General features: G+C 40.0%; 1 protein-coding gene across 1 annotated transcript; it reads left to right on the top strand.

The window, feature by feature from the left end:
- Nucleotides 1-6526: 6526 nt before the first annotated feature.
- Nucleotides 6527-27702, top strand: CNGA1 (cyclic nucleotide gated channel subunit alpha 1). Its single transcript, XM_030311952.1, has 8 exons — nucleotides 6527-6642; nucleotides 7508-7633; nucleotides 9079-9141; nucleotides 13175-13216; nucleotides 13306-13416; nucleotides 15087-15194; nucleotides 15966-16072; nucleotides 25739-27702. The coding sequence occupies exons 1-8, from the start codon at nucleotides 6536-6538 to the stop codon at nucleotides 27151-27153; spliced, it is 2079 nt and encodes a 692-aa protein (XP_030167812.1). The 5' UTR covers nucleotides 6527-6535; the 3' UTR covers nucleotides 27154-27702.
- The last annotated feature ends 218 nt before the right edge of the window (nucleotides 27703-27920 follow it).

Here is a 27920-nt window from a genome sequence, read left to right on the forward strand (position 1 = left end):
TAACATAATACAGCCCATTATGGATCACGACATAGTAGAGATAATAGTTAACTGAGATTAGAGGAGTCAGATTGCTTTGTAAGCCATATACTGGTAAACACGTATTGCTATGTAATTGAAGGGACTTACAGATTAGTAAAGTACACAAATGACATTAGTTGATGGCAGAATTTTATGTTTATTTTAGCAAAGTAAAGTACAATTAATAATCGGGGTGCATATTCACGTAAGGGATAGTAATAATGTCTGATGCCTAGCAGGCATTTATTAAACACATGTTACATGTTGAATGGGTGAAAGAATCCAACTGAAGAAAAATTAGCCAAGAATATGAACATCTAATTCACAAAGAAGAAATCCAAATGACCAATGGACACATGGGACTTTTGCCACTTTACTAGTAGATGCAAATCAAAAAAGTTTTACTCATCAAATTGGGGAAAACCTTAAAATTTGGCGGCAGGAAGGGTTGGTGAGGATGTTGGGGATATAGCACATTTGTATAGGGTTGGCAGGATACATAAAATGATATTCCACTTCGGACAGTGATTTGGCTGGCTCTAGTAACCTAAAACTAGAACTAGCCATTCCATATTTGGATATGTACATAAGAACCACTCTCGCACATGTGTCTAAGGAGACATGCAGAGGAATTTTGATTTTGCTACAGCGCTGCTCACAATTGCAAAACACTAGAAAGAACCAATCTTTCGTTATTAGAGAGAAGAAATACACATAGAGAAAAGGAACACAATACGATACACGTAGACTGCAATATTTACAAACAATATTATAAAAGGAAAAAGCTCTGTATATTAGCATACTTTTCAAAACATAATTTTGAGTGAAAAAAGCAAGTTGCAAAATTATACACAGGTGAAGCTTTACATGCTTAAACAACATGTCCAAAACTATACACTGATGGATGCATATGTAGGCATGCGGTAGGAGGGAGAATGGTCTGGAAGAACACACCCCAAATTTACAGTAGTGGTTGCTTCTGGGAGGTAGGGAACGGGACAGTAAGAACAGCACTGGGAGGTGGCAATTTCTTAAAGGGCTGTAACTTTAGGCATGAAGTTTTATTGTTTTTCACTTACCATAAAAGGTGTGGATGCAAATTTGACAAAAGGCAAAAGGTAACGATAATTCTCGGTGGTAGAACTATGGATGATATCATTTTTGTACTGTTTTGCATTTTGAAATAAGGGTCACTATGTGTATCCACTAAGTACTTAATTTATATGATACCAAATTTAAAAAGTACAAAATATTCCCTCTTCCTCTCCTATCATCTAGTCCCATCCATTGTTCCCCTTCTTAGAGGAAGGTAATCACTGGTACCAATTTCTTGTGGCATCTCTCCCTCTGTCTACACATGTGCACACGCGTGTGCACACACACACACACACACATACACACACACACAGGAAATTATATATCCTTTTTCCCTGCACATGGTACTATATTATATCTTTGAGGACTTTCAATACCTGTTCATATAGAAGTGTCTTCTTATTAAAAAATTATTTTTAATGTTTATTTATTTTTGAGAGAGAGAGAGAGAGCATGAGCAGGGGAGAGGCAGAGACAGAGGGATTCACAGAATCTCAAACAGGCTCCAGGCTCTGAACTGTCAGCACACAGCTTGATATGGGGCTCGAACACACGAAGCAGCAAGATCATGACCTGAGCTGAAGTTGGGCGCTTAACCGACTGAGCCACCCAGGTGCCCCTCTTTGGGCTTCTTTTTTACAGCATCTGGCAGAACTTTGTATACAGTACTTATTTATTGAATTGGACGTAGACATTACTTGGTTGTTATGTATATATTCAATTTCATTTCATTTTCTACTTATTCATTGCTAACATAAAGAAAATGAAACTTTTACATTGATTTTTATCCTTGCCAAGTTTACCGATTTGTTCAATTTCCTTTTTTGTAGATTCTTTAGAGTTGTCTAATACACTATTATGTCATCTGCAAATAAAGATAGTTTAATTTCTTCACTACAGGGATATCTTTTATTTTTTTATATTTAAATATTTTGGGGGGCTTGTTGCAAGAGACAGCACAATGTTGAATACCTCTAAAATATCCTTGCCTTGTTCTTGACTTTAGGGAGAACATGTTCAGTCTTTTATCATTTAGTATGGTGTTAATTATAGGTTTTTTGTACATGTTCTTTATTGGGTTGAGGAAGTTCCTTTCTATTCTGAATTTGTTGAGATTTTGTATTATGAATAGGTGTTGAATTTTGTCAATGCCTTTTCTTCATCTGTTGAAATTATCATATGACTTTTCTCATCTTTCTTCTATTAACATAGTGAATTTTACAGACCATTTTTCTTTTTTTTTTTTAATTTTTTTTTCAACGTTTTTTATTTATTTTTGGGACAGAGAGAGACAGAGCATGAACGGGGGAGGGGCAGAGAGAGAGGGAGACACAGAATCGGAAACAAGCTCCAGGCTCCGAGCCATCAGTCCAGAGCCTGACGCGGGGCTCGAACTCACGGACCGCGAGATCGTGACCTGGCTGAAGTCGGACGCTCAACCGACTGCGCCACCCAGGCGCCCCAACAGACCATTTTTCAAATCAAAGTCTATATTTTTTACATTCTGTTATGAAATTGACTTCTTGTTACAATAGTTGTTTGTGAAATTTGTCTTCAGGAATTGATTCTAAAGTTTTCAGATTTGTAGATCTGAAATGTCAGAGAAGTAACAGCGATGTTGAAGCCTTTCCTGATAGTTAATTCATGTCTCTCGCTACTATAATCAGAAATACAGATATGACTGGGGTAGTGCGCCAAGATCAATAGCATAGAGTAATGTTCCTTTAAGTGTGACTCAGGAACCCCTTGAAACAGAATTACTTATGGTGCTTGATGAAATTGTAGATTCGTGTCTACTCGAATTCATACTTCATTTGTACCCTGAGAGCAGGGCCATGATATCTGCATTTTAAACAAGTTTCACAGGTATCCTTCCTACTAAATTTAGAGAATCACTGCTGCATACCAAATTATGTTTGGATGTGTGGATTTGAGATTGGGGGTTCACAACATCTTTATTGGATATAAAAGAGATTTTATTATTCTGATTTTATAGATGATAAAATTGAGGTTCAGTAAGGTTAAAAAAAAAAAACTCACTTGAGTTCATTCAGCTAGTGAGGGAGTCAGGATTTGAACCCAAGTTAGAGCCTGATGTCAATCAATAGAATAGATGACTTCCTGGGAATTCAGAGTTTATATTCCAAATTAATTTTTCCTGAACTCTCCATAAGATTTTCCCTGTCATTTGCTTTGCTTTATCTTTGTTCGGGTTTTTACATCCTCATTTAAGTGAGAAATTTTTGTGATTCAGCTAAACATGAAAACTGAAACTTTATTTTTTGAAAAGTTAAAAAAAAGAGTTTATTTATTTTTGAAAGGGAGAAAGAGCACGGCTCGGGGAGGGGAAGAGAGACAAGAAAACACAGAATCCAAAGCACAGAGCCCGGCACAGGGCTCGGGTTCAGGAATTGTGAGATCAGGACCTGAGCTGAAGTCGGATGCTCAACCAACTGAGCCACCCAGACACCCCTGAAACTTATTTTTAAAAGCAGCTGTTTCTCTTTGATTCACAAATTTTGATTTAAAATTCATATTCGGGAAAACCAGCAAAGCAATGAATTCTCTAAAAGAAGAATCTTTTCGTTCTTTTCAGATGCCTTAACAATCCTATGATACCAAAAAGAGTTGAAAAGTATATGAAAAACGTCAACATTTACTGTCAAAAACCCTTTCCCAAGCAACAGACTAATTTTGTGTTTTAATACAATGCAAAACATTTTAATGTAAAAATGCAAAATAAAATACAGTATTAGCAGCGAGGTTCCAATAGCATATGAAAAGAGGAATTTACCATAATCAAGAAGAGTTTATTTCATAACTATTAAAATAATTCATTGATACAGTTCATCATGTTAATAGAAAAAAATTAAAAGGAAAAATACTATTTCTATAAAAGTAAGAGATTCTTTAATAAAAATCAATATTCATTCCTATTTCTAATTTTAAAAAATTGATAAAATAAGAATAAATAGAGACTTCCTTAACACGAATCAAACATTTCTCTCAAACCAAGGGTTGTCACCGTGCTTGAGGGTAAAATGTTGAAAATATTTGTTTTGTCTTTTTAATTTTTTTTAATGTTTATTTATTTCTCAGACAGAGAGAGACAGAGCATGAGTGGGGGAGGGGCAGAGAGAGAGGGAGACACAGAATCTGAAGCAGGCTCCAGGCTCTGAGCTGTTAGCACAGAGCCCAATGCAGAGCTCGAACCCACAAATCGTGAGATCATGACCTGAGCCGAAGTTGGTTGCTCAACCCACTGAGCCACCCAGGCGCCCCAATGCTAAAAATATTTGTATAAAGCCCAAACCACACTTAGGTATCTGTTAAGACAATGTTGATAATCAAGATACGTATTATGTTCTGGAACTTTTTAGTCAAGATAATTAGCCACCTGGGTGGCTCAGTCAGTTAAGCAGCTCTCTCTTGGTTTGGGCTCAGGTTATGATCTCATAGTTTGGTGACTTTGAGTCCAATGTCCAGCTCTGCACCTCTCTCTCTCTCTCTCTCCCCCTGTCTCTCTGCCCCTCGCCCCTCATGCTGTTTCCGTGTCTCTCAAAATAAATAAGCCCCTAATGTGGGGCTTGAATTCATGAACCCTACGATCATCACCTGGGTTGAAATCAAGTCCGATGCTTCACTAGCTGAGCCACCCAGGTGCCCCAAAAAGCAAATCATTCCTTAACATATTTTACTATAAAGAATGAAGTGTTTTATACATTTTTTTCCATATCAAATGATTCCTTCTCTCTCTCTCTCTTTTATTTTTTATTTTTGCTTTTCTATGTTATTAATAACAAAGGCACATTTGCTGCCCAAACCTAGAACTCAGTGGTAGAAAAATAACAAAGGAAATCTCCCCAAGTCATACAATAAAAACTTGAGAGTGCAGACTAGGTGTGTGTTGTGGTGTAGGGGATGGATAGATGACCCGCCATCTTGGGAAGGTAGAGGTATGGGAGGTATTGAAGTTGTCTAGCACCCCACAGTCCTCCTCTCATCGCCTTGACCTTTTTTGGGTCTTCATCCCCAGACCGTGGCACACACCTTCAATACAAGAGCCGGTCAACAGTGGCACTTTTCTTGGAGTGACCAGATATTGATTTTTTTTTTTTCCTGCCGACACTGGGAGCTTTTAGAGTGAGGAAACTTGGTCTGGGAGAGGGGAGGCTGGGATGGATACCCAGCACCCATCTCGAGGGATTTTCCTCCAGGCAGATTTGGAGGAAACACCATTGTGGATGAAAAGCCCAGAGGGCAGCGCGGTAACTGCCAAGCAAGCGGGGTGGAGGAGAGGTGCCCCAGGCACAGCGGGGCCCTGTGGCCCGGCTGGGCTTCCAAGTCAATGGTCGCAAAGCAGCGGCTGTATCTCCCCACAGGCACACCGTTCGTGCCCACCAGGAACTTCTCCGAGGTTCCAGGCGACGTGGTTGCAGCACACCGGAGGCCAGCGGACGACCGTGAGAGGTCGCTAAGGGCAGTGGCGTGGTCTCTGGGTGACTGCAAAGCCTCGCCTGGAAGGTGATGCGCAGCGCGCCTGTCCAAGAGCCAGAGGTTGGTCTCGAACTGCCAACTGCCGCGGGGTAGGACGTACCTGGGGGAATTCAGAATCCCTTCGTTCTGGGCATTCTCCTGATGCCTGAGATGGTTGCACGAGCAGCCGAGCACTATATGTAATCATTTAGGGGCCTTGCTAAGTGTGTCACATCCAGTTTTTCCTCCAAAGTTTAAATACCGCTCAAGACCACCTCCCCCCCCCCCCCCGCCCGCCCCCGCTCTGTTTTTTTGGAATGCTTGTAGAAATTCATAGCTGATTACAGTCATTTTGGTATTTTATTTTACTGCTTTTTATTACTTGTTTGATCTGTATGTGAGGTCCCTATAGTTTTGTTCTCTGACGACATTGCCTGAATATTTTAAAGCTGGGGTAAATTCAGGGGCACGTGGGTGGCTCAGTGGGTTAAGCCAGGTCATGATCTCACGGGTGGTGAGTTCGAGCCACGTGTGGGGGGGCTCTGTGCTGACAGCTCAGAGCCTGGGGCCTGCTTCGGATTCTGTCTCTCTCTCTTTCTCTCTCTCTCTCTCTCTGCCCCTCCCCTGCTTGTGCTCTGTCTCTCTCTCAAAAATAAAAATAAACATTAAATGAAAAAGCTGTGGTAAATCCAAAATTAAGAAAAAAAAGTTTACACGTCTGGTATATTCTTGAATTAAAAAGATACACAAAAAAACTGGCTAGTGGTAATGAAGGGCTTAGGTCACATCTATATTCTATTAGAGAATAAGTCCTATATATAACTGGAAATAAAATTATGATGAGAGCCTTAGATGAATGGTAGAGTGAAACTTTTGATTGTATATGTAAATATATAGTCTTACTACTAAGAAGACTTTTTTCTCCCCAGATATTAAACTAACCATGAAGAAAAATATTATCAATACACGGTTCTCTTTTATAAACGTTCCCAATGTGATTGTTCCAGATATTGAAAAGGAAATAAGGAGGATGGAAAATGGAGCATGCAGGTAAATCCATGCATTGTTACTACCAGCCACCGCTAATAAATTTAACTAGGCTTGATTTCAGTTTAACTTTTTCTTTGTGACTTTACCCTTTGTAATTTATTTAATTTTGTGAATGTGTTTATACTTTGGAACAGCATAACTTGTCTCACAAGTGAACAGAGATATTATTGTGGTGATTATTTAGAAGCACTTGGGCCAGGCCTTTTCTCATGGGACATTTCAAATCTAAAGGGGTGGCATTGCCATAGATGAATGTGAAAATAATAGTGTGATATGCTGAATGTTTTAGAAGTATAATTTAAAGTGGCTACCCCATGAATGCATAGACATTTATACACATATATTGCATTTATTTTTCGTGGAAAGAAATGTTATTACAGGTTAGTCCATACAAATGGATAATGTGACCTAAAAACATAGATATCATACTTTCTATTTGATAAATATTAACGTTAATCAATGCGTCAAGTAATAGAAATATGGAAGACCTAGAAAATGGTTTCTGAACTACAATTCAGTAGTATGCACTGAATTATGCATATATTCTATCTAATTCCATGTATTCTAGAAGTTCTCATTTCCCTCTAATTAAAATGGGGGTAGGGGCACTCGAGTGACTCATTTGGTTGAGCATCTGACTCTTGATTTTGGCTCAGGTCTTGATTTCAGGGTCATGGGATACAGCCCCACATTGGACTCCGTGCTGGGTGTGAGGCCCACTTAAAAAAAAAGAAAAAGCGTCATATGTTAGTTTGAGAGGGAAGGAGAAAAGATGAGGCAGTCGTCCTCCTAATGAGAAACATTATTCCTTCATAATAATTTAAAACATTGATCTAATTCACCTCTGCCTCCTATTGGACCATAGCTCCTTTTCTGATGATGATGATGATGACGACGACAGTGCCTCCATGTTTGAAGAGTCAGAGAATGAAACCCCCCATGCAGGGGATTCCGTTAGAAATAACTCACGCAGAAGGGGACCAACACAGAGGTGAGCAGTATAATCTATCCCTCCGTATCTCTTTCTAAACTATTATTTAGAGGAAAGAAAGGTATTCTACTCCTCCATTTAGTGGGATTGGCAATGCTCCTGCTACCCAGCCACTGTGCAGGATCTCAGGAGTAACTTGCTACTTATTCTTTTCCTCTCTTGGAAAGCACAGGCTGATGATTATCGATGCCCACGGGGCTTTGAGTCACAAACACTCTTGCTGATCATTTCCCCTGAGACTGGTCTCTGCCCCTTTAGAACCTGATGCCTCAGTCCTCTCTGACTTCTTCTGCCTTTCTGATCCTTCTTTCAGGGCCCTGAGGCAATGGTATGTGGGAAGGGTTGGCTGTCTTCCTCTGAAATGCTGTATCCCATTTGCCCCTACTTTCAGGGAAGTTGAGCACAGGAGCGAGTAGCTAGAACAGAAAAGCTAAAAGTCCTTAGTAGGAAATGAAGCACTCATGAGAACTTCACACACATGCCTCTAAGGGTGTGGGCACGAATGTGACTTTGGTGTAGATCAGGAGTTCCCATATTGTGGGACACATTTACTTTTTCTTTGCTTTTTCTCCCTCCTTTTTTCCTCTCTCTTATTTCTGCTTCCACCAACAACCTTCAGTTTCCCCAGTGTTTTTTATTTGTCTTTTCTTCTCTTCCAATCTTCTCTGACAATCTAAGTCTTAGATGTCTTGCTGGCATCCAAGTTGCCTCACTTGAGGCCATGGAGGATGCTAATTTTTGGTGCTAGCATTGATTGATAGGTGTTTACTAATCACTCTGGTTCATCGCATTGATATTTAGCAATTCAAGCTTCATGGAGGCTCTATATTTTCAAAATTTGTCTAGACAATAGTAACTGAAGATAATTTGGTCTTGAAAAAAATTTTTGTAATGTTTATTTATTTTTGAGAGAGAGAGAGAGACAGAGCACGAATGGGGGAGGGGCATAGAGAGAGGGAGATGCAGAATCCCAAGCAGGCTCCAGGCTCTGGGCTGTGTGCACAGAGCCCAACACAGGGCTCGAATTCACCAACCGTAAGGGCATGAACTGCAAGATCGTGAACAGAGAGATCATGACCTGAGCCAAAGTCGGCTGCTACACTGACTGAGCCACCCAGATGCCCTGATAATTTGTTCTTTAAGACTTCTTGGGGCACCTGGGTGGCTCAGTCAGTTAAGCATCTGACTCTTGATTTTGGCTCAGGTCAAGATCTCATGGTTTGTGAGTTCAAGCCCTATGTCAGGCTCTGCACTGAAGGCATGGAGCCTGCATGGGATTCTCTCTCTCTCCCTCTATCTCTGTCCCTCCCCTGCTCATGCTCTCTCTCTCTCTCTCTTAAAATAAATGAACATTAAAAAAAACAATTTTTTAAAAAAGACTGTTCTTTAATGGCATTATGCAGATGGTAACTGTTATGATTTTACTGTACTTTTTCATTTTCCAGGGAGCACTACCTGCCTGGTACCATTGCACTTTTCAACGTTAACAACAGCAGCAATAAGGAGCAGTAAGTACATTTACAATAGAAAACCAAAGCTTTGCTCTTAAAGAACACCAGTAAAATGTAGGAATATATCTGAATCTGCTATAGAGGAGAACTTTATTAGGAAAACTCTATTTAATGCAATGGCAATGGTATTCTATTATTTTGTCATGTGGTTATTTACTTCTGGAAAATGTGGCTACCCATATTAAAAGCAGAATGTATTTAGGTATGTATGTGTGTTTAAATACAAATAGAAAACCATGTCTCCTGTGTAAATGCAGTTGCCCCACCTGTTGGACAAAAATGAATGAAATATCAGTAATCCTTTCCATTCTGAGCCAGTGTGCCTTAGGTCAATTCCTCAGGAGACGATCTCTGAGAAGGGAGTTAGGGGAGCAGAACGGGGCAGAGGGAGAAGTTGAACTTCAGAGAATAGAGTTGATATGCCATACGATCCCATGGGAAACTCTAGAGCAGGGATGGCCCTTCAGAGTTGTGTCATAGTTAGGCAGTAGGACCGGGCCTTTACCCTCATGCACACTGTAGTCATAGTCACCCTTATTCCTGATGGATTTCAGCCCCTTGTCACTGTGCCTTTCTTGAGTTATAGCTGCCATATTTGTCCATTTACCACTAAAACTGGGCTGGAGAACACCAAAGGCACCAGAGTGGATGATCTATGTGCCAAATACATCCCCCTCACCCACTCTAACACAGCAACACTATCTAGTTCTGATTAAAGAACTTGCTTCATGCCTTGCATGAGGGGCCTAAAGTGACTGGGGAGCAGTCATAGCTTAATGTTTGATGGGACACCTACCGTGTTCCCTGGAAGACACGTGACCTATCTGGAAGCCTTTAGATCCACAGAGCAGAAAGTTGTGGGGATGAGAAGCACACATTTCCTATGTGAATCACTCCTACTTCAACTCCTTGGTTCCCAGACCCATGCATGGCCATTTCCTTTTCCACACAAAAGGGATGACTGGGCACTGCTTGGAGCTGTGACATTAGAAAGATTAACTTTACCATTGTTTTTCAAGGTCACTTCTAAGGAGGGCTATGGTATAGACATAGCCCATTTTGGCTTGTATCCTGATGTCAAGCTGACCCATTCATCGACCAGATCATTGATGATGACCTGTCCTGTAAGACCCACACATATGGCCCTGGTGGAGAGTTGAAGAGTAGGAGCTGATGCAACGGTGGTAGATGACATGATGGAAGGGTAGTGAGCACCTGCTCAATCCCAGATATACCACTTCATCATGTGATAGATTGCTGTACAACCTCATGACTTGTTAGTTCTGACAGAATCCAACTCATGGTCAACAGTCATCTTCTGTTCCATGGTTAGTCAGTCCTCTTTCAAGGCCCTATTAACATGATGCCATTGATATAGTGGGCCAATGTGACGCTCCAAGGAATGTCCAGATAGTCCAGGTCCCTCTAGGCTGTGTCATGACATTAAGCAGGACAGATAACATAGCCCTGGAAGAGACTATAAATGTGCCATTTTCCATCCCATAACTATTTCAGATCCTCTTCCCTGATAGTGATAAAAAAAAAAATAACACAGTCACTGTGACTGGCCCAGAACTTTAGGTATATGGTTTAGATAGCACAAATGCATTGTTTTTCACATTTGCCACAGGAGCCACAATTGGGGCTGCTATGTGCTTGATTTTCAGTAGTCTACTGCTGTTCATGAGTATCCATGTGAATTTTGTAGGGACAAGACATTGAATTAAATGTGGGGGGACTACCACCCCTGCATACATTAAGTCTTTAAGGGTCTCATTTTCTTTCCCTCCTGTTTAGGATGTAATATTGTTTTCGGCCAGCAGGTGGGAGGCAGCTTGAAAGCTTCCACTTGGCCCTCCCCCTTATAATAGCTCTTACTCTACAAGTTAAGGAACTAGTAGGGATAAGGTTCTGCCAATGACCAAATATATGTATCCACTTACATTCCAGTTAACATTGAGGAACTGGAGAAATGACCACAATAGAGGTCCTTAGATCCAGTGGAAACCCCCACGTTGTAAATCATACAGGATTCTGTTATTAGTAGGTCACCATATGCTGCCCCCCACTTTAATGGGAGGCATGATGACGCTTCAATCCCTGGGTCTCAATAACAGCTTGGGTCTTTTGCCAAACAGTCTTTAATGTATCTAGGTACTCCCTCTTCTCCCAGCGTATAGTCACCTATGTAAGTGACCATGGGTTTTCTCTGGGGAAAGACTGGGGAAATCATTACTGAGTATACTGGTCATAGTGTTTGCAGAGTCTTTCTTTATGGGGGCTTGGCTCCCTCTTCAGTCAGTGGTTTCATTTCTGAGAACTGGCTCAGGTTTAGAAACTACTCATAAGGTTGTGACTTTTTATCCGGTTAAGTTGCCTTCAACCTCTTAATCATCCATACCTGATATGTTTTCATTGTATACATTAAACAGTACCCCAACAAACCAAAAGGATGCCCATCTATCTAGGAATCCAGTATACAATTAACTTCTTCTATAGCTGTCTATGAGTTAAGCCCTCTGGCTACCATGCTCACCTTCATGGTAATTATAGTTATTGGACCCATCTCTCCTCTGATGTGTAAGCACTGCCACCGATCTCTTATTCCCAGGTTCTGTCATCTCAGTTGCTCTCAGAGAACCCAGTTTTGCACCCAGTTCAGTATCTCCCACTACCAGCTCTGGCTTATAGAGGACAATACCACTGAGTTTCTTAATGATGCTGGTGCACCTCTCACCAGCATATTCCTTATCATTTTTGTGTCTTCTGAGCCCTCTTAGGGACCATAGTCAGTTGGTGGGTTATCTTCCTTACTTGGTATGTCCACTTCAGCACATCACTTCTCTCAGTCTCCCTGATACCTTCCTCCACCGTCTGTCATGGCACTTTGTAATTTCTATTACACTTAGCACAAATCATCATTTTTTCTGAGCTTCTGAGAGCCATCCCAGCAGTGTGTTGGCACCATTTCCATGGATCTGGGCTAGGGTGTTGAAGCCTATAACACAAGAATATGCTGTCATGGCAGTAAATTCTCCCTTGTCCAGTTTTATGTTCTGTTCCCCTTTGTACGTGACAGTCTTAGGTGCCAAGCCCCATGTCTTTATCTAATTTATTTCATATTTCTCCTCAATAGCAGCATTCTACTTTTCCTGGGCTATTGATATGCAGACTAAATTCACTTGTACATTTGCTCCTGAAAATTTTCTTCCTTTTAGTGTCCTCACTCTTCTCAACCACTCCAACTCTTACCCATGCTTTGAGGCCTAGCCCTATCTCCCTTTAACATCCTCTCTGACTACCCTAGTGGTAGTGCAATGCCTGTTCATTCATGTCTGAATAATAAACTTTCCCAAGACATCTGAGCCAACAATGGCAGCCTGTTTTGACCGTAGGTCTGCCTGGCTCCAGAATCCATTCTTCAGCTAATAGAACCAACTGTAGGAAGGAGCCTCAAATCGCATAATCTCCACTGCAGAAGAAATTGTATATAGAGAAAAGGTGATCTCAAATTCAGTGAATGATTCTAAGAATTGGGATTCCACTGTGTGGAGTTTTTTGACTACTCATAAAAAATTGCTTCAGTCAGGATTACCCTTCTAAAGAAAATTGATGGCATTTTCTTGAAATTCTCCAAGTTCTTACTCAATAATAAATATAAGTGATATCAAGAAGCTTACATTTTAAATAATAATTTTTTTTTGTACACATGGAGACTTTTTGAAAGTGCACTCTTGGGAGTTGTTGTTTTCTAAATTTCCCTTGTTGGGTTTATGCCTTTATCCACCTCCCTTGTCTTCAATTTTCCATGTGTACTAACCCAGGAATGTTTGTTTGTTTGTTTTATTATCTAGGTGTAGGTCTATTTTTGTATAACTCTCCATTAGAAGACCAGATTTCTAGTTCTTAGCACGCGGGCAGGTCTCTGAAGACAAGGTTCAGATTTCTTGCTCAATAGAGAGGGAAGTAAATAAGAATGGAAGTCAGGATGTAATTTGATTGTGTGACTTAGATATTATTTCTTCTTTAGAGAACCAAAAGAAAAAAAGAAAAAGAAGAAAGAAAAGAAGAGGTAAGTTAGGCTTTGGCATGAATGATCCCAGATTTTTTGGCCCATAAAATTTTCATATTTTATTACTGACTACATCTCTCACTTTTCAGCAAGTCAGATGATAAAAATGTAAATAAAAAGGACTCAGAGAAGAAAAAGAAGAAAGAAAAGGAAAAAGAGAAGAAAAAGAAAGAGGAGAAAGGCAAAGATAAGAAAGAAGAGTAAGTGTTTTTACTGGCGTTGAAATTAGGAATGAATTTGTAATGGATTTTGGATGCAAGGCTAATTTCCTAAAAGTTTATAATTATGAAACCTTGTGTAAAAGACTAAATAGATTGTTATCTAATGGGAATTAATTTTTTTTTCTTATTTCCTTAAAGTGACCAATGGTAGTTTTATTCTTACTTTTCTCATCAAGACTTTTCAATGTTATGGTTAACTGACTTCCTCAAGTCCTGGTGAAGATAAATTTACCATTCGGAGATATTTGGATTTCAAGAGAATTAGGTTTCTAGGGTCTTACCATTAATTTTTTTTAATTGAAATAAAAATTTAATAATTTTACTAACATTTTTGAGTAATAAATACTGTATGGCAAATACTCCAAAGTAAGCTAGTCTCCTTGCAAAAGCCATGCTTAATTCTGAGAGCAGGACAGGGCGCCTGGGTGGCTCAGTCAGTTAAGGGTCTGACTTGCACTTGGGTCATGATCTCGCAGACTTTGAGTTCCAGCCCTGCATTGGGTTCTGGGCTGACAGCTCAGAGCCTGGACCCTGCTTCTGATTCCGTGTTTCTTTCTCTCTCTGTCTCTCTCTCTCTCTCTCAAAAATAAGGAAACATTAAAAAAAAATTCTGAGCTCAGTACAAATGCTTATTAAAACTCCAACCATTTGCAAGATCTTTTGTAAGCAAACATTTGAGGGTTAGAATTTCATAAGGGTGAGGCCGAATGATATTTTCAAAACTATCTTTTTATTTTTTATTAAAGGGGAAATTGTTTTCTAAGCTTAAAGAAAACTCTTTTTCTTTACCAGATAATATTCACTTATTTGTGCCTGCTAGAAAGCCATTGAAGTTCTTACAAAGGAAAAAGTCCTTTGCAATATAGGCTTGGGGTGCCTGGCTGGCTCAGTCAGTAGAGGGGGCGACTGTTCCTCTCGGGTTGTTAAATTCAAGCTCCACACTGGGTGTAGAGATTATTTAAAAATAATATCTTTAAAAACAAAAAAAACCCAACCCCTCTCCCCAAACCCAATAGAGGCTTGATACTAGGCAATTAAAAAAATTTTTCCATTTGACGATATATTTCCTTCCTTCCTTCCTTCCTTCCTTCCTTCCTTCCTTCCTTCCTTCTTCCTTCTACCTCCTATTGCCTCTTCATCCTTCATAGATGCTTATGAACAAGTACCTTTTATTAGATTGTGTTACAGTCTTCTTTCCACACAGATGAGAGCTCCCTCTCACAGTGTAGTTCCTGATTATTTTGTTACCTGGTAGGAAAAGTGGTAACACCACCATTCTCTCACCACCTACAACCTACCAAAGAAGTCTACGGAATATTCAGAATCTGGCATGATCTGTGCCATTATTTCTTTTCAGTGGCTGAATTGATGGGAGTATCTGCAGCATGGCAGTAAAACAGGGCTTTAATAAAAGTCTAATGTAAGGTTTAATGTAAGACTAATAATTTAACCATCTATCCAGCCCTCACTAGGCAATTGCTGATGTCCAATACACTCATGCCAAGCTAATCTTCTCCCTGGAGGGTGAGCTTCTCCAGCTTAGCTCTGTTTCATTAATTGTGGATAATGGACATAACCATATTTAATATGTGAAATAAAAATTTTCTTGTTTCTTGGTAACCTTCTACTTCATTTCAAATTGCTGCTAGGGAGAAGAAAGAAGTCACAGTTATTGATCCCTCAGGAAACACATACTACAACTGGCTGTTTTGCATCACCTTACCTGTCATGTACAACTGGACTATGATTATTGCAAGGTATCTATATATTTTTGTGGATCTCAATTTGCTTCTAGTTTCTGAGTTAACTGACTTAATGGTTTGGTCCAGAGCTCTTCAGGACATACATCCTTTCTCCACCTCAGGTTGTAAAGAGAGGTTATGTTATTCTCAATGTGTTTCCTGACATCAGGAGAAGATGTATTGGTTCCCAGTATACTTGGAAATCCAGTACTGGAATGAAGTGTGGGGGGATAGTTTTAAACTTTTGATTGCTGAGTCGTTTTATTAGAATTTTGGGAGAAAATAAAGTTTGGGAGAAACTTTATTTTCGTGGCCTAAGAAAAAAACATTGCCAGGAGTGGAAGAAGATAAAAAATTTAGGTTGTTTTAGAGCAAGATATGTTTCTCAGGTATGTCTATGGTTCTCTGTCTTTTAGATAGTAAACATCTCAGCAACCCAGGACCAAGCACAATTCCTGGAAGCATTTTGGGTACAGATAGTCAATAAGAACCTGGTTATCAATGTGTATAAGCCAATATATTTTGACATTAGCTTGAGGCCATTTATTCTTATTTGATGTTTCCACAAAGCGAACTAGTGTAATCGAAAGAATGTTGGAATTCAGACGCATGAGAAAAATAAATCAAACCATTCAGATTCGGAAAAGCTGTGGTTGATTAAATGGACTCTAAGGACCCTCTCAGCCTTAGTGCATTATACCTCTTACCATGATAAAAAGTATACAGAGAAGACTTTTACTTAAACTGGCTCCCAGTTCATTTTATTTACATGTTTTTCTTTTACAGAGCATGTTTTGATGAACTTCAGTCTGATTACTTAGAATATTGGCTCATTTTTGATTACCTATCAGACATAGTCTATCTTCTTGATATGTTTGTACGAACAAGGACAGGTAAATACGTTCAGCTTTGGATATTTTGCAATGTTGTGCTTTTATCTCTATAGTATAATTTGAAATTTTTTAATTCAAGCCTTCTTCAAAATAAGCTCACAGATCTATTTTAGAAGAAAAAGCACTGTTGGAAACAAGAATACCATATATTCACCCACAAGCTTAGGCCACTCCAACGGATTCAGGTTACTTGGCAACATTTTGAATGTGGATTGGTGGGTTTCCTCCATTATCTTGTTCATTGGTTTTATGCCAGTGGGAGGAATAGAGAGAACAGAAATATTGTGCCAGCTCTGTGGTAAAAAGGTAATTACTACCTCACAGAGAGATTCCATGAAGAGGCATGGGGAGAAATCAGTGTATCCGGCACAGCTGTACTAGACATTATAACAGTACACACATCCTTTTTTTATTTTATTTTATTTTATTTTATTTTATTTTATTTTATTTTATTTTTACTTTTTTTTCAATATATGAAATTTATTGTCATATTGGTTTCCATACAACACCCAGTGCTCATCGCAAAAGGTGCCCTCCTCAATACCCATCACCCACCCTCCCCTCCCTCCCACCCCCCATCAACCCTCAGTTTGTTCTCAGTTTTTAAGAGTCTCTTATGCTTTGGCTCTCTCCCACTCTAACCTCCTTTTTTTTCTTCCCCTCCCCCATGGGTTTCTGTTAAGTTTCTCAGGATCTACCTAAGAGTGAAAACATATGGTATCTGTCTTTCTCTGTATGACTTATTTCACTTAGCATCACACTCTCCAGTTCCATCCATGTTGCTACAAAGGGCTATATTTCATTCTTTCTCATTGCCACGTAGTACTCCATTGTGTATATAAACCACAATTTCTTTATCCATTCATCAGTTGATGGACATTTAGGCTTTTTCCATAATTTGGCTATTGTTGAGAGTGCTGCTATAAACATTGGGGTACAAGTGCCCCTATGCATCAGGACTCCTGTATCCCTTGGGTAAATTCCTAGCAGTGCTACTGCTGGGTCATAGGGTAGGTCTATTTTCAATTTTTTGAGGAACCTCCACACTGTTTTCCAGAGTGGCCGCACCAGTTTGCATTCCCACCAACAGTGCAAGAGGGTTCCCGTTTCTCCACATCCTTGCCAGCATCTATAGTCTCCTGATTTGTTCATTTTGGCCACTCTGACTGGCGTGAGGTGATATCTGAGTGTGGTTTTGATTTGTATTTCCCTGATGAGGAGTGACGTTGAGCATCTTTTCATGTGCCTGTTGGCCATCCAGATGTCTTCTTTAGAGAAGTGTCTATTCATGTTTTCTGCCCATTTCTTCACTGGGTTATTTGTTTTTCGGGTGTGGAGTTTGGTGAGCTCTTTATAGATTTTGGATACTAGCCCTTTGTCCAATATGTCATTTGCAAATATCTTTTCCCATTCCGTTGGTTGCCTTTTAGTTTTGTTGGTTGTTTCCTTTGCTGTGCAGAGGCTTTTTATCTTGATGAGGTCCCAGCAGTTCATTTTTGCTTTTAATCCCCTTGCCTTTGGGGATGTGTCAAGTAAGAAATTGCTACGGCTGAGGTCAGAGAGGTCTTTTCCTGCTTTCTCCTCTAGGGTTTTGATGGTTTCCTATCTCACATTCAGATCCTTTATCCATTTTGAGTTTATTTTTTGTGAATGGTGTGAGAAAGTGGTCTAGTTTCATCCTTCTGCATGTAGCTGTCCAGTTCTCCCAGCACCATTTGTTCAAGAGACTGTCTTTTTTCCATTGGATGTTCTTTCCTGCTTTGTCAAATATTGGTTGGCCATACATTTGTGGGTCTAGTTCTGGGGTTTCTATTCTATTCCATTGGTCTGTGTATCTGTTTTTGTGCCAATACCATGCTGTCTTGATGATTACAGCTTTGTAGTAGAGGCTAAAGTCTGGGATTGTGATGCCTCCTGCTTTGGTCTTCTTCTTCAAAATTACTTTGGCTATTCAGGGCCTTTTGTGGTTCCATATGAATTTTAGGATTGCTTGTTCTAGTTTCGAGAAGAATGCTGGTGCAATTTTGATTGGGATTGCATTGAATGTGTAGATAGCTTTGGGTAGTATTGACATTTTAACAATATTTATTCTTCCAATCCATGAGCATGGAATGTTTTTCCATTTCTTTATATCTTCTTCAATTTCCTTCATAAGCTTTCTATAGTTTTCAGCATACAGATCTTTTACATCTTTGGTTAGATTTATTCCTAGGTATTTTATGGTTCTTGGTGCAATTGTGAATGGGATCAGCTTATTTATCTTTCTGTTGCTTCATTATTAGAGTATAAGAATGCAACTGATTTCTGTACATTGATTTTGTATCCTGCAACTTTGCTAAATTCATGTACCAGTTCTAGCAGACTTTTGGTGGAGTCTATCAGGTTTTCCACGTATAATATCATGTCATCTGCAAAAAGTGAAAGCTTGACTTCATCTTTGCCAATTTTGATGCCTTTGATTTCCTTTTGTTGTCTGATTGCTGATGCTAGAACTTCCAACACTATGTTAAACAACAGCGGTGAGAGTGGACATCCCTGTTGTGTTCCTGATCTCAAGGAAAAAACTCTCAGTTTTTCCCCATTGAGTATGATGTTAGCTGTGGGCTTTTCATAAATGGCTTTTATGATCTTTAAGTATGTTCCTTCTATCCCAACTTTCTCGAGGGTTTTTACTAAGAAAGGTTGCTGAATTTTGTCAAATGCCTTTTCTGCATTGATTGACAGGATCATATGGTTTTTATCTTTTCTTTTATTAATGTGATGTATCACGTTGATTGATTTGTGAATGTTAAACCAGCCCTACATCCCAGGAATGAATCCCACTTGATCATGGTGAATAGTTCTTTTTATATGCTGTTGAATTCGATTTGCTAGTATCTTATTGAGAATTTTTGCATCCATATTCATCAGGGACATTGGCCTGTAGTTCCCTTTTTCTACTGGGTCTCTGTCTGGTTTAAGAATCAAAGTAATACTGGCATCATAGAATGAGTCTGGAAGTTTTCCTTCCCTTTCTATTTCTTGGAAAGCTTGAGAAGGATAGGTATTATCTCTGCTTTAAACATCTGGTAGAACTCCCCTGGGAAGCCATCTGGTCCTGGACTCTTATTTGTTGGGAGATTTTTGATGACTGATTCAATTTCTTCACTGGTTATGGGTCTGTTCAAGCTTTCTATTTCCTCCTGATTGAGCTTTGGAAGCGTGTGGGTATTTAGGAATTTGTCCATTTCTTCCAGGTTGTCCAGTTTGTTGGCATATAATTTTTCATAGTATTCCCTGATAATTGTTTGTATCTCTGAGGGATTGGTTTTAATAATTCCATTTTCATTCATGATTTTATCTATTTGGGTCATCTCCCTTTTCTTTTTGAGAAGCCTGGCTAGAGGTATACCAATTTTGTTTATTTTTTCAAAAAACCAACTCTTGGTTTCGTTGATCTGCTCTACAGTTTTTTTAGATTGTATATTGTTTATTTCTGCTCTGATCTTTATTATTTCTCTTCTTCTGCTGGGTTTAGGCTGTCTTTGCTGTTCTTCTTCTATTTCCTTTAGGTGTGCTGTTAGATTTTGTATTTGGGATTTTTCTTGTTTCTTGAGATAGGCCTGGATTGCAATGTATTTTCCTCTCAGGACTGTCTTCGCTGCATCCCAAAGCGTTTGGATTGTTGTATTTTCATTTTCATTTGTTTCCATATATTTTTTAATTTCTTCTCTAATTGCCTGGTTGACCCACTCATTCTTTAGTAGGGTGTTCTTTAACCTTCATGCTTTTGGATGTTTTCCAGACTTTTCCTGTGGCTGATTTCAAGCTTCATAGCATTGTGGTCTGAAAGTATGCATGGTATGATTCCAATTCTTGTATACTTATGAAGGGCTGTTTTGTGACCCAGTGTGTGATCTATCTTGGAGAATGTTCCATGTGCACTCAAGAAGAAAGTATATTCTGTTGCTTTGGGATGCAGAGTTCTAAATATATCTGTCAAGTCCATCTGATCCAATGTCTCATTCAGGGCCCTTGTTTCTTTATTGACCGTGTGTCTAGATGATCTATCCATTTCTGTAAGTGGAGTGTTAAAGTCCCATGCAATTACCACATTCTTATCAATAAGGTTGCTTATGTTTGTGATTAATTGTTTTATATATTTGGGGGCTCCTGTATTCAGCACATAGACATTTATAATTGTTTGCTCTTCCTGATGGATAGACCCTGTGATTATTATATAATGCCCTTCATCTCTTGTTACAGCCTTTAATTTAAAGTCTAGTTTGTCTGATATAATATGGCTACTCCAGCTTTCTTCTGACTTCCAGTGGCATGATAAATAGTTCTCCATCCCCTCACTCTCAATCTGAAGGTGTCCTCAGGTCTAAAATGAGTCTCTTGTAGACAGCAAATAGATGGGTCTTGTTTTTTTATCCATTCTGATACCCTATGTCTTTTGGTTGGCGCATTTAGTCCATTTACATTCAGTGTTATTATAGAAAGATATGGGTTTAGAGTCATTGTGATGTCCGTAGGTTTCATGCTTGTAGTGATGTCTCTGATATTTTGTCTCACAGGATCCCCCTTAGGATCTCTTGTAGGACTGTTTTAGTGGTGACGAATTCTTTCAGTTTTGGTTTGTTTGGGAAGACCTTTATCTCTCCTTCTATTCTAAATGACAGACTTGCTGGATAAAGGATTCTCGGCTGCATATTTTTTCTGTTCCTCACATTGAAGATTTCCTGCCATTCCTTTCTGGCCTGCCAGGTTTCAGTAGAGAGAATAGTCACAAATCTTATAGGTCTCCCTTTATATGTTAGAGCACGTTTATCTCTAGCTGCTTTCAGAATTTTCTCTTTATCCTTGAATTTTGCCAGTTTCACTACGATATGTCGTGCAGAAGATCGATTCAAGTTACGTCTGAAGGGAGTTCTCTGTGCCTCTTGGATTTCAATGCCTTTTTCCTTCCCCAGTTCAGGGAAGTTCTCAGCTATGCTTTCTTCAAGTACCCCTTCAGCACCTCCCCCTCTCTCTTCCTCCTCTGGAATACCAATTATGCGTAGATTATTTCTCTTTAGTGCATCACTTAGTTCTCTAATTTTCCCCTTATACTCCTGGATTTTTTTATCTCTCTTTTTCTCAGCTTCTTCTTTTTCTATAATTTTATCTTCTAGTTCACCTATTCTCTCCTGTCTCTTCAATCCAAGCCGTGGTTGTCTCCATTTTAATTTGCAGTTCATTAATAGCATTTTTTTTAGCTCCTCCTGGCTGTTCCTTAGACCCTTGATCTCTGTAGCAAGAGATTCTCTGCTGTCCTTTATACTGTTTTCAAGCCCAGCGATTAATTTTATGACTATTATTCTAAATTCAGTTTCTGTTATATAGTTTAAATCGTTTTTGATCAGTTCGTTAGCTGTCGTTATTTCCTGGAGGTTTTTTTGAGGGGAATTCTTCCATTTCATCATTTTGCATCATCCCTGGAGTGGTGCGGGACTGCGGGGCACTTCCCCTGTGTCGTCTTGGATAACTTGTGTTGGTGGGCGGGGCCGCAGTCAGACCTGATGTCTGCCCCCAGCCCACTGCTGGGGCCACAGTCAGACTGGTGTGTGCCTTCTCTTCCCCTCTCCTAGGGGCAGGATTCACTGTGGGGTGGCGTGGCCCGTCTGGGCTACTTGTACACTGCCAGGCTTATGGTGCTGGGGATCTGGCGTATTAGCTGGGGTGGGTAGGCAAGGTGCACGGGGGCAGGAGGGGCAGCCTCAGCTCGCTTTTCCTTTGGAGATCCGCTTTGGGAGGGGCCCTGTGGCACCGAGAGGGAGTCAGACCCGTTGGAGGGATGGATCCGCAGAAGCACCGCGTTGGGTGTTTGCGCGGTGCAAGCAAGTTCCCTGGCAGGAACCAGTTCCTTTTGGGATTTTGGCTGGGGGATGGGCGAGGGAGATGGCACTGGTGAGCGCCTTTGTTCCCCGCCAAGCTGCGTTCTGTTGTCCGGGGCTCAACAACTCTCCCTCCCGTTGTCCTCCAGCCCTCCCGCTCTCCGAGCAAAGCTGTTAACTTATAACCTTCCAGCTGTTAAGTCCCGCTTGCTGTCCGAACACACTCTGTCCGGCCCCTCTGCTTTTGCAAGCTAGACTCGGGGCCTCTGCTTGGCCAGCGGGCCGCCCCTCCGCCCCTCTGCCCAGGCTCCCTCCCACCAGTCCTTGTAGCGCGCACCACCTCTCCGCCCTTCCTACCCTCTTCTGTGGGCCTCTCGTCTGCGCTTGGCTCCGGAGACTCCGTTCTGCTAGTCTTCTGGCAGTTTTCTGGGTTATTTAGGCAGGTGTAGGTGGAATCTGAGTGATCAGCAGGACGTGGTGAGCCCAGCGTCCTCCTATGCTGCCATCTTTCCCCCCATCCTTTTTTAAAAAAATATAATTTATTGTCAAATTGGCTAACATGCAGTGTGTAAAGTGTGCTCTTGGTTTTTGGGGTAGAGTCCCGTGGTTCATTGCTTATATACAATACCCACTGGTCATCCCAACAAGTGACCTCCTCATTACCCATTTTCCCCTCTCCCCCCCATCAACCCTCAGTTTGTTCTCTGTATTTAATAGTCTCTTATGCTTTGCTTTCCTCCCTCTCTGTTTGTAACTAATTTTTCCCCCTCCCCTTCCCCCATGGTCTTCTGTTAAGTTTCTCAAGATCCACATATGAGTGAAAACATATGATATCTGTCTTTGTCTGAGTGACTTATTTCACTCAGCATAACACCTTCCAATTCCATCCATGTTGCTACAAATGGCATGATTTCATTCTTTCTCATTGCCAAGTAGTATTCCATTGTATATATAAACCACATCTTCTTTATCCATTCATCAGTTGATGGACATTTAGGTTTTATCCATAATTTGGCTATTGTTGAAAGTGCTGCTATAAACATTGGGGTACAAGTGCCCCTATGCATCAGCACTCCTGTATGGGTAAATTCCCATTGGGTAAATTCCTAGTAGTGCTATTGCTGGGTCATTGGGTAGTTCTATTTTTAATTTTTTTGAGGAAACTCCACACTGTTTTCCAGAGTGGCTGCACCAGTTTGCATTCCCACCAGCAATGCAAGAGGGTTCCCATTTCTGCACATCCTCACCAGCATCTATAGTTTCCTGATTTGTTCATGTTAGCCACTCTGTGGTGAGGTGGTATCAGTGTGGTTTTGATTTGTATTTCCCTGATGATGAGTGATGTTGAGCATCTTTTCATGTGTCTCTTGGCCATCTGGATGTCTTCTTTGGAAAAGTGTCTATTCATGTCTTTTGCCCGTTTCTTCACTGGATTATTTGTTTTTCAGGTGTTGAGTTTTGTAAGTTCTTTATTGATTTTGGATACTAACCCTTTATCCGATATGTCATTTGCAAATATCTTTTCCCATTCCATTGGTTGCCTTTTAGTTTTGTTGATTGTTTCCTGTGCAGTGAAGATGCTTTTATCTTGATGAGGTCCCAATAGTTCATTTTTGCTTTTAATTCCCTTGCCTTTGGAGATGTGTCGAGCAAGAAATTGCTGCAGCTGAGGTCAAAGAGGTTTTTTCCTGCTTTCTCATCTAGGGTTTTGATGGTTTCCTGTCTCACATTTAGGTCTTTCATCCATTTTGAGTTTATTTGTGTGTGTGGTGTAAGAAAGTGGTCTAGTTTCATTCTTCTGCATGTTGCTGTCCAGTTCTCACAGCACCATTTGCTAAAGAGACTGTCTTTTTTTCCATTGGATACTCTTTCCTCTTTGTCAAAGCTTATTTGGCCATATGTTTGTGGGTCCAACTCTGGGTTCTCTATTCTATTCCATTGGTCTGTTTTTGTGCCAATACCATACTATCTTGATGATTACAGCTTTGTAGTAGAGGCTAAAGTCTGGGATTGTGATGCCTCCCACTTTGGTTTTCTTTTTCAACATTACTTTGGCTATTTGGGGTCTTTTGTGGTTCCATACAAATTTTAGGATTGCTTGTTCTAGCTTCGAGAAGAATGCTTGTGCAATTTTGATTGGGATTGCATTGAATGTGTAGATAGCTTTGGGTAGTATTGACATTTTAACAACACAGCACAGAGTTGGGTGCCTTCTTTCACTTTTTTTTCCTTAGAGGATCTTTGTAGAAGAATTCTTTGTACTGGTTTATTTTCTAATTTTCATCATTGCAGGAGATGAGTTTTGTCTTGATGAACTCTTTACTGAAAGTTTGTGTAGGGGAGTTATTCTTGATTTGGGGTTTTAAGTGAATTTGTTGAGTTTTGCTTCTCCCGAAGCAATGAAGGTAAGCAGCAGTGAAATTCTAGCAACCCAAAGACTCTTTTGTGCTCCTACAGAGACAGAATTCTTACAAACATGGCTAGCATCTGGTTCCTTGGAAGGCTCATCTTTGTCTTTTAATACCATGAGCATGGAATGCTTTTCCATTTCTTTGTGTCTTCTTCAATTCCCTTCATAAGCTTTGTATAGTTTTCAGCATACAAATCTTTTACATCTTTGGTTAGGTTTATTCCTAGGTATTTTATGGTTCTTGGTTCTTGGTTCTGAATGGGATCAGTTTCTTGATTTCTCTTTCTAACAGTACACACATCCTTAACTCAACTTTGTGGTCATGGTGAGGCATTACTGACCAGGGAGCAGGATCTGATAGCTTCCCACTTAAATATGCTTTTTAAGTAGGTATAAGCTTACTGTTTCTACACTGCTGTCTACATTCAAAGGTAACCACTGGGGCGCCTGGGTGGCGCAGTCGGTTAAGCGTCCGACTTCAGCCAGGTCACGATATCGCGGTCCGTGAGTTCGAGCCCCGCGTCAGGCTCTGGGCTGATGGCTCAGAGCCTGGAGCCTGTTTCCGATTCTGTGTCTCCCTCTCTCTCTGCCCCTCGCCCGTTCATGCTCTGTCTCTCTCTCTGTCCCAAAAATAAATAAACGTTGAAAAAAAAAATTTAAAAAAAAAAAAAAAAGGTAACCACTGTACAGAGAATAGCATTTAAGAATCATTATGTAAAATAGGGACGTGTTGTAAATCCCAGTGTGCTGGAGCAATGTTCCTGTTATTCTGTCCTAGTCACAGCTCTGGTGGCCAGTATAGAAAGGGGAACAAATTCTTTCCTTGATAAAATGTATCAGAATGCTAAAAGTCACGGCCTACTGTGTTAATATCGGAGAAGGGAAGATCCCAGATGTCTAAGGAAGCCTGAGGGATAAGAGGGCTAGAGAAAATGAATCTTTGAAAGACATTTATTCTTCACATTGGTGGGACAAGCAAGAATACACATAATACACAGTAAGGCAGGTACCCAAATTTCAAGGGTGTGGCTAGGATTCTGGGAAGAGAGTGGTGTATGGCTTTAGGCACAAGAGCTGGGGTGTTTTAGAAAACTTCCCAAGAACACTGTTCTTGGCTTTACGTGCATAGACAGGCTGGATCTAGAGAGAATTGCAGATATACATTGTATGGAATCTCTCACTTTGCACTTACAAAGTTTTATTTTTTATTTCTGCAAAATAATATTTTCCGTAGCCATATGTTGATTGGTACTCATATCTGATTGCATTGCTAAAAGCATTTTTACTGGAAATGAAGTCTTGTTTTGCACTCAGTGAAGTTCACTGAGGGTTATTTTAGAAAAAATTCCTAATGGCATAAAGGTGAAAAACATTACAAAATTTTTTTTTCTATTTTAGGTTACTTGGAACAAGGACTGCTGGTAAAGGAAGAGGTTAAACTCATAGAGAAATATAAATCAAACTTGCAATTTAAACTTGATTTTATATCACTGATACCAACTGATCTGCTGTATTTTAAGCTAGGGTGGAACTATCCAGAAATTAGATTGAACAGACTGTTAAGGATCTCTCGGATGTTTGAATTCTTCCAGAGAACAGAAACGAGAACAAACTACCCAAACATTTTCAGGATTTCTAATCTTGTTATGTATATTGTCATCATTATCCACTGGAATGCATGTGTGTACTTCTCTATTTCCAAAGCTATTGGATTTGGAAATGACACATGGGTGTATCCTGATGTTAATGATCCTGAATTTGGCCGTTTGGCTAGAAAATATGTGTACAGCCTTTACTGGTCTACACTGACTTTGACCACAATTGGTGAAACACCACCTCCTGTGAGGGACTCTGAGTTTGTCTTTGTGGTGGTTGATTTCTTAATCGGAGTGTTAATTTTTGCTACCATCGTTGGTAACATAGGTTCTATGATTTCCAACATGAATGCTGCCAGAGCAGAATTTCAAGCAAGAATTGATGCAATCAAGCAATATATGCATTTTCGAAATGTAAGCAAAGATATGGAAAAGAGAGTTATTAAATGGTTCGACTATCTGTGGACCAACCAAAAAACGGTTGATGAGAGAGAAGTCTTGAAGTATCTACCTGATAAGCTGAGAGCAGAAATCGCCATCAACGTTCACTTAGACACATTAAAAAAAGTGCGTATTTTTGCGGACTGTGAAGCTGGTCTATTGGTGGAGTTGGTCTTGAAATTACAGCCCCAAGTCTACAGTCCTGGAGATTACATTTGCAAGAAAGGGGATATCGGGCGAGAGATGTACATCATCAAGGAGGGGAAACTGGCTGTGGTGGCAGATGATGGAATCACTCAGTTTGTGGTATTGAGTGATGGTAGCTACTTTGGTGAGATCAGCATCCTTAACATTAAAGGTAGCAAAGCCGGCAATCGAAGAACAGCCAATATTAAAAGCATTGGCTACTCAGATCTCTTCTGTCTCTCAAAAGATGACCTCATGGAAGCTCTGACTGAGTACCCAGATGCCAAAACTATGTTAGAAGAGAAAGGAAGGCAAATCCTGATGAAAGATGGCCTGCTGGATATAAATGTCGCAAATGCTGGAAGTGATCCTAAAGATCTTGAGGAGAAGGTCACCCGAATGGAGGGGTCCGTAGACCTCTTGCAAACGAGGTTTGCTCGGATCCTGGCGGAGTATGAGTCAATGCAGCAGAAACTGAAGCAAAGACTCACTAAGGTCGAGCGATTTCTGAAACCACTTATTGACACAGAATTTTCAGCTCTTGAAGGATCTGGAGTTGAAAGTGGGCCCATGGACTCCACCCAGGACTGAAAAGCTGGTTGTTAACAAGGACATGCCTCATGATCCTTTTGGTGATGTTATTAGGCCACTCTAATTTGGAAGAAGAGGAAGATTCAGCTGGGGGATTTTTCCATAAGGAAAATGTGCTTTGGTGCAGGGCACAAGGCCCACATACTCACTTGCGAGGTACTGTGATTAAAGAATCATCGTACTTAGGATTTTTCAGAATGGATAGTGTGCAAAGATATAGAATGATTGTCAGTCTCTATATCTTCTGATCTTTTTCATGTATGTTCCTTTTGTGTAATATGCTTTATAAAAGTGAATAAGTATCCCTCACTTTCAGGCATTTTTGGATCACTGAGGAGCAGCTGGGAATTACCATGTACATCATGTTCAGGGTACCATTTTGAAAAGACTTACAAGGCAGTAAAGTAAAATAAATCCTAAAATGAATACTCTTTATCTGATCATTTAGTAGGGAGTTTAGGATCTTACAGAGCTTCAGAGTCATTTTAAGGGCAGTAATCATTGTACTTTTGGACTTGGGAAGCGTGGTTAAGAGAAACTTCTTATGATAAAAACATGACAAATTAGACTTCACATATATATGCTAATATATAAATATGTAACATTAAAAATCATAAAATGTAGGAATCTTTTATAATAAATTTTTTAAAATTTCTCTGATTCTTTTTTTAATTAAAAAAATTTTTTTGAATGTTTATTTTTGAGAGAGAGAGAGAGACAGATCATGAATGGGGGAGGGGCAGAGAGAGAGGGAGACACAGAATCCG

Source organism: Lynx canadensis, chromosome B1 (assembly GCF_007474595.2).
Source record: "Lynx canadensis isolate LIC74 chromosome B1, mLynCan4.pri.v2, whole genome shotgun sequence".
In the NCBI taxonomy this organism is placed as follows: Eukaryota; Metazoa; Chordata; class Mammalia; order Carnivora; family Felidae; genus Lynx; species Lynx canadensis.

Excerpts from the sequence above, each read along its gene's own strand:
- CNGA1 (XM_030311952.1), top strand. The coding sequence starts at position 6,536 with ATGAAGAAAAATATTATCAATACACGGTTCTCTTTTATAAACGTTCCC. Across the intron at positions 6,643-7,507 it reads ATGGAAAATGGAGCATGCAG|CTCCTTTTCTGATGATGATG; the intron begins GTAAATCCATGC and ends ATTGGACCATAG. Across the intron at positions 13,417-15,086 it reads GGCAAAGATAAGAAAGAAGA|GGAGAAGAAAGAAGTCACAG; the intron begins GTAAGTGTTTTT and ends AATTGCTGCTAG.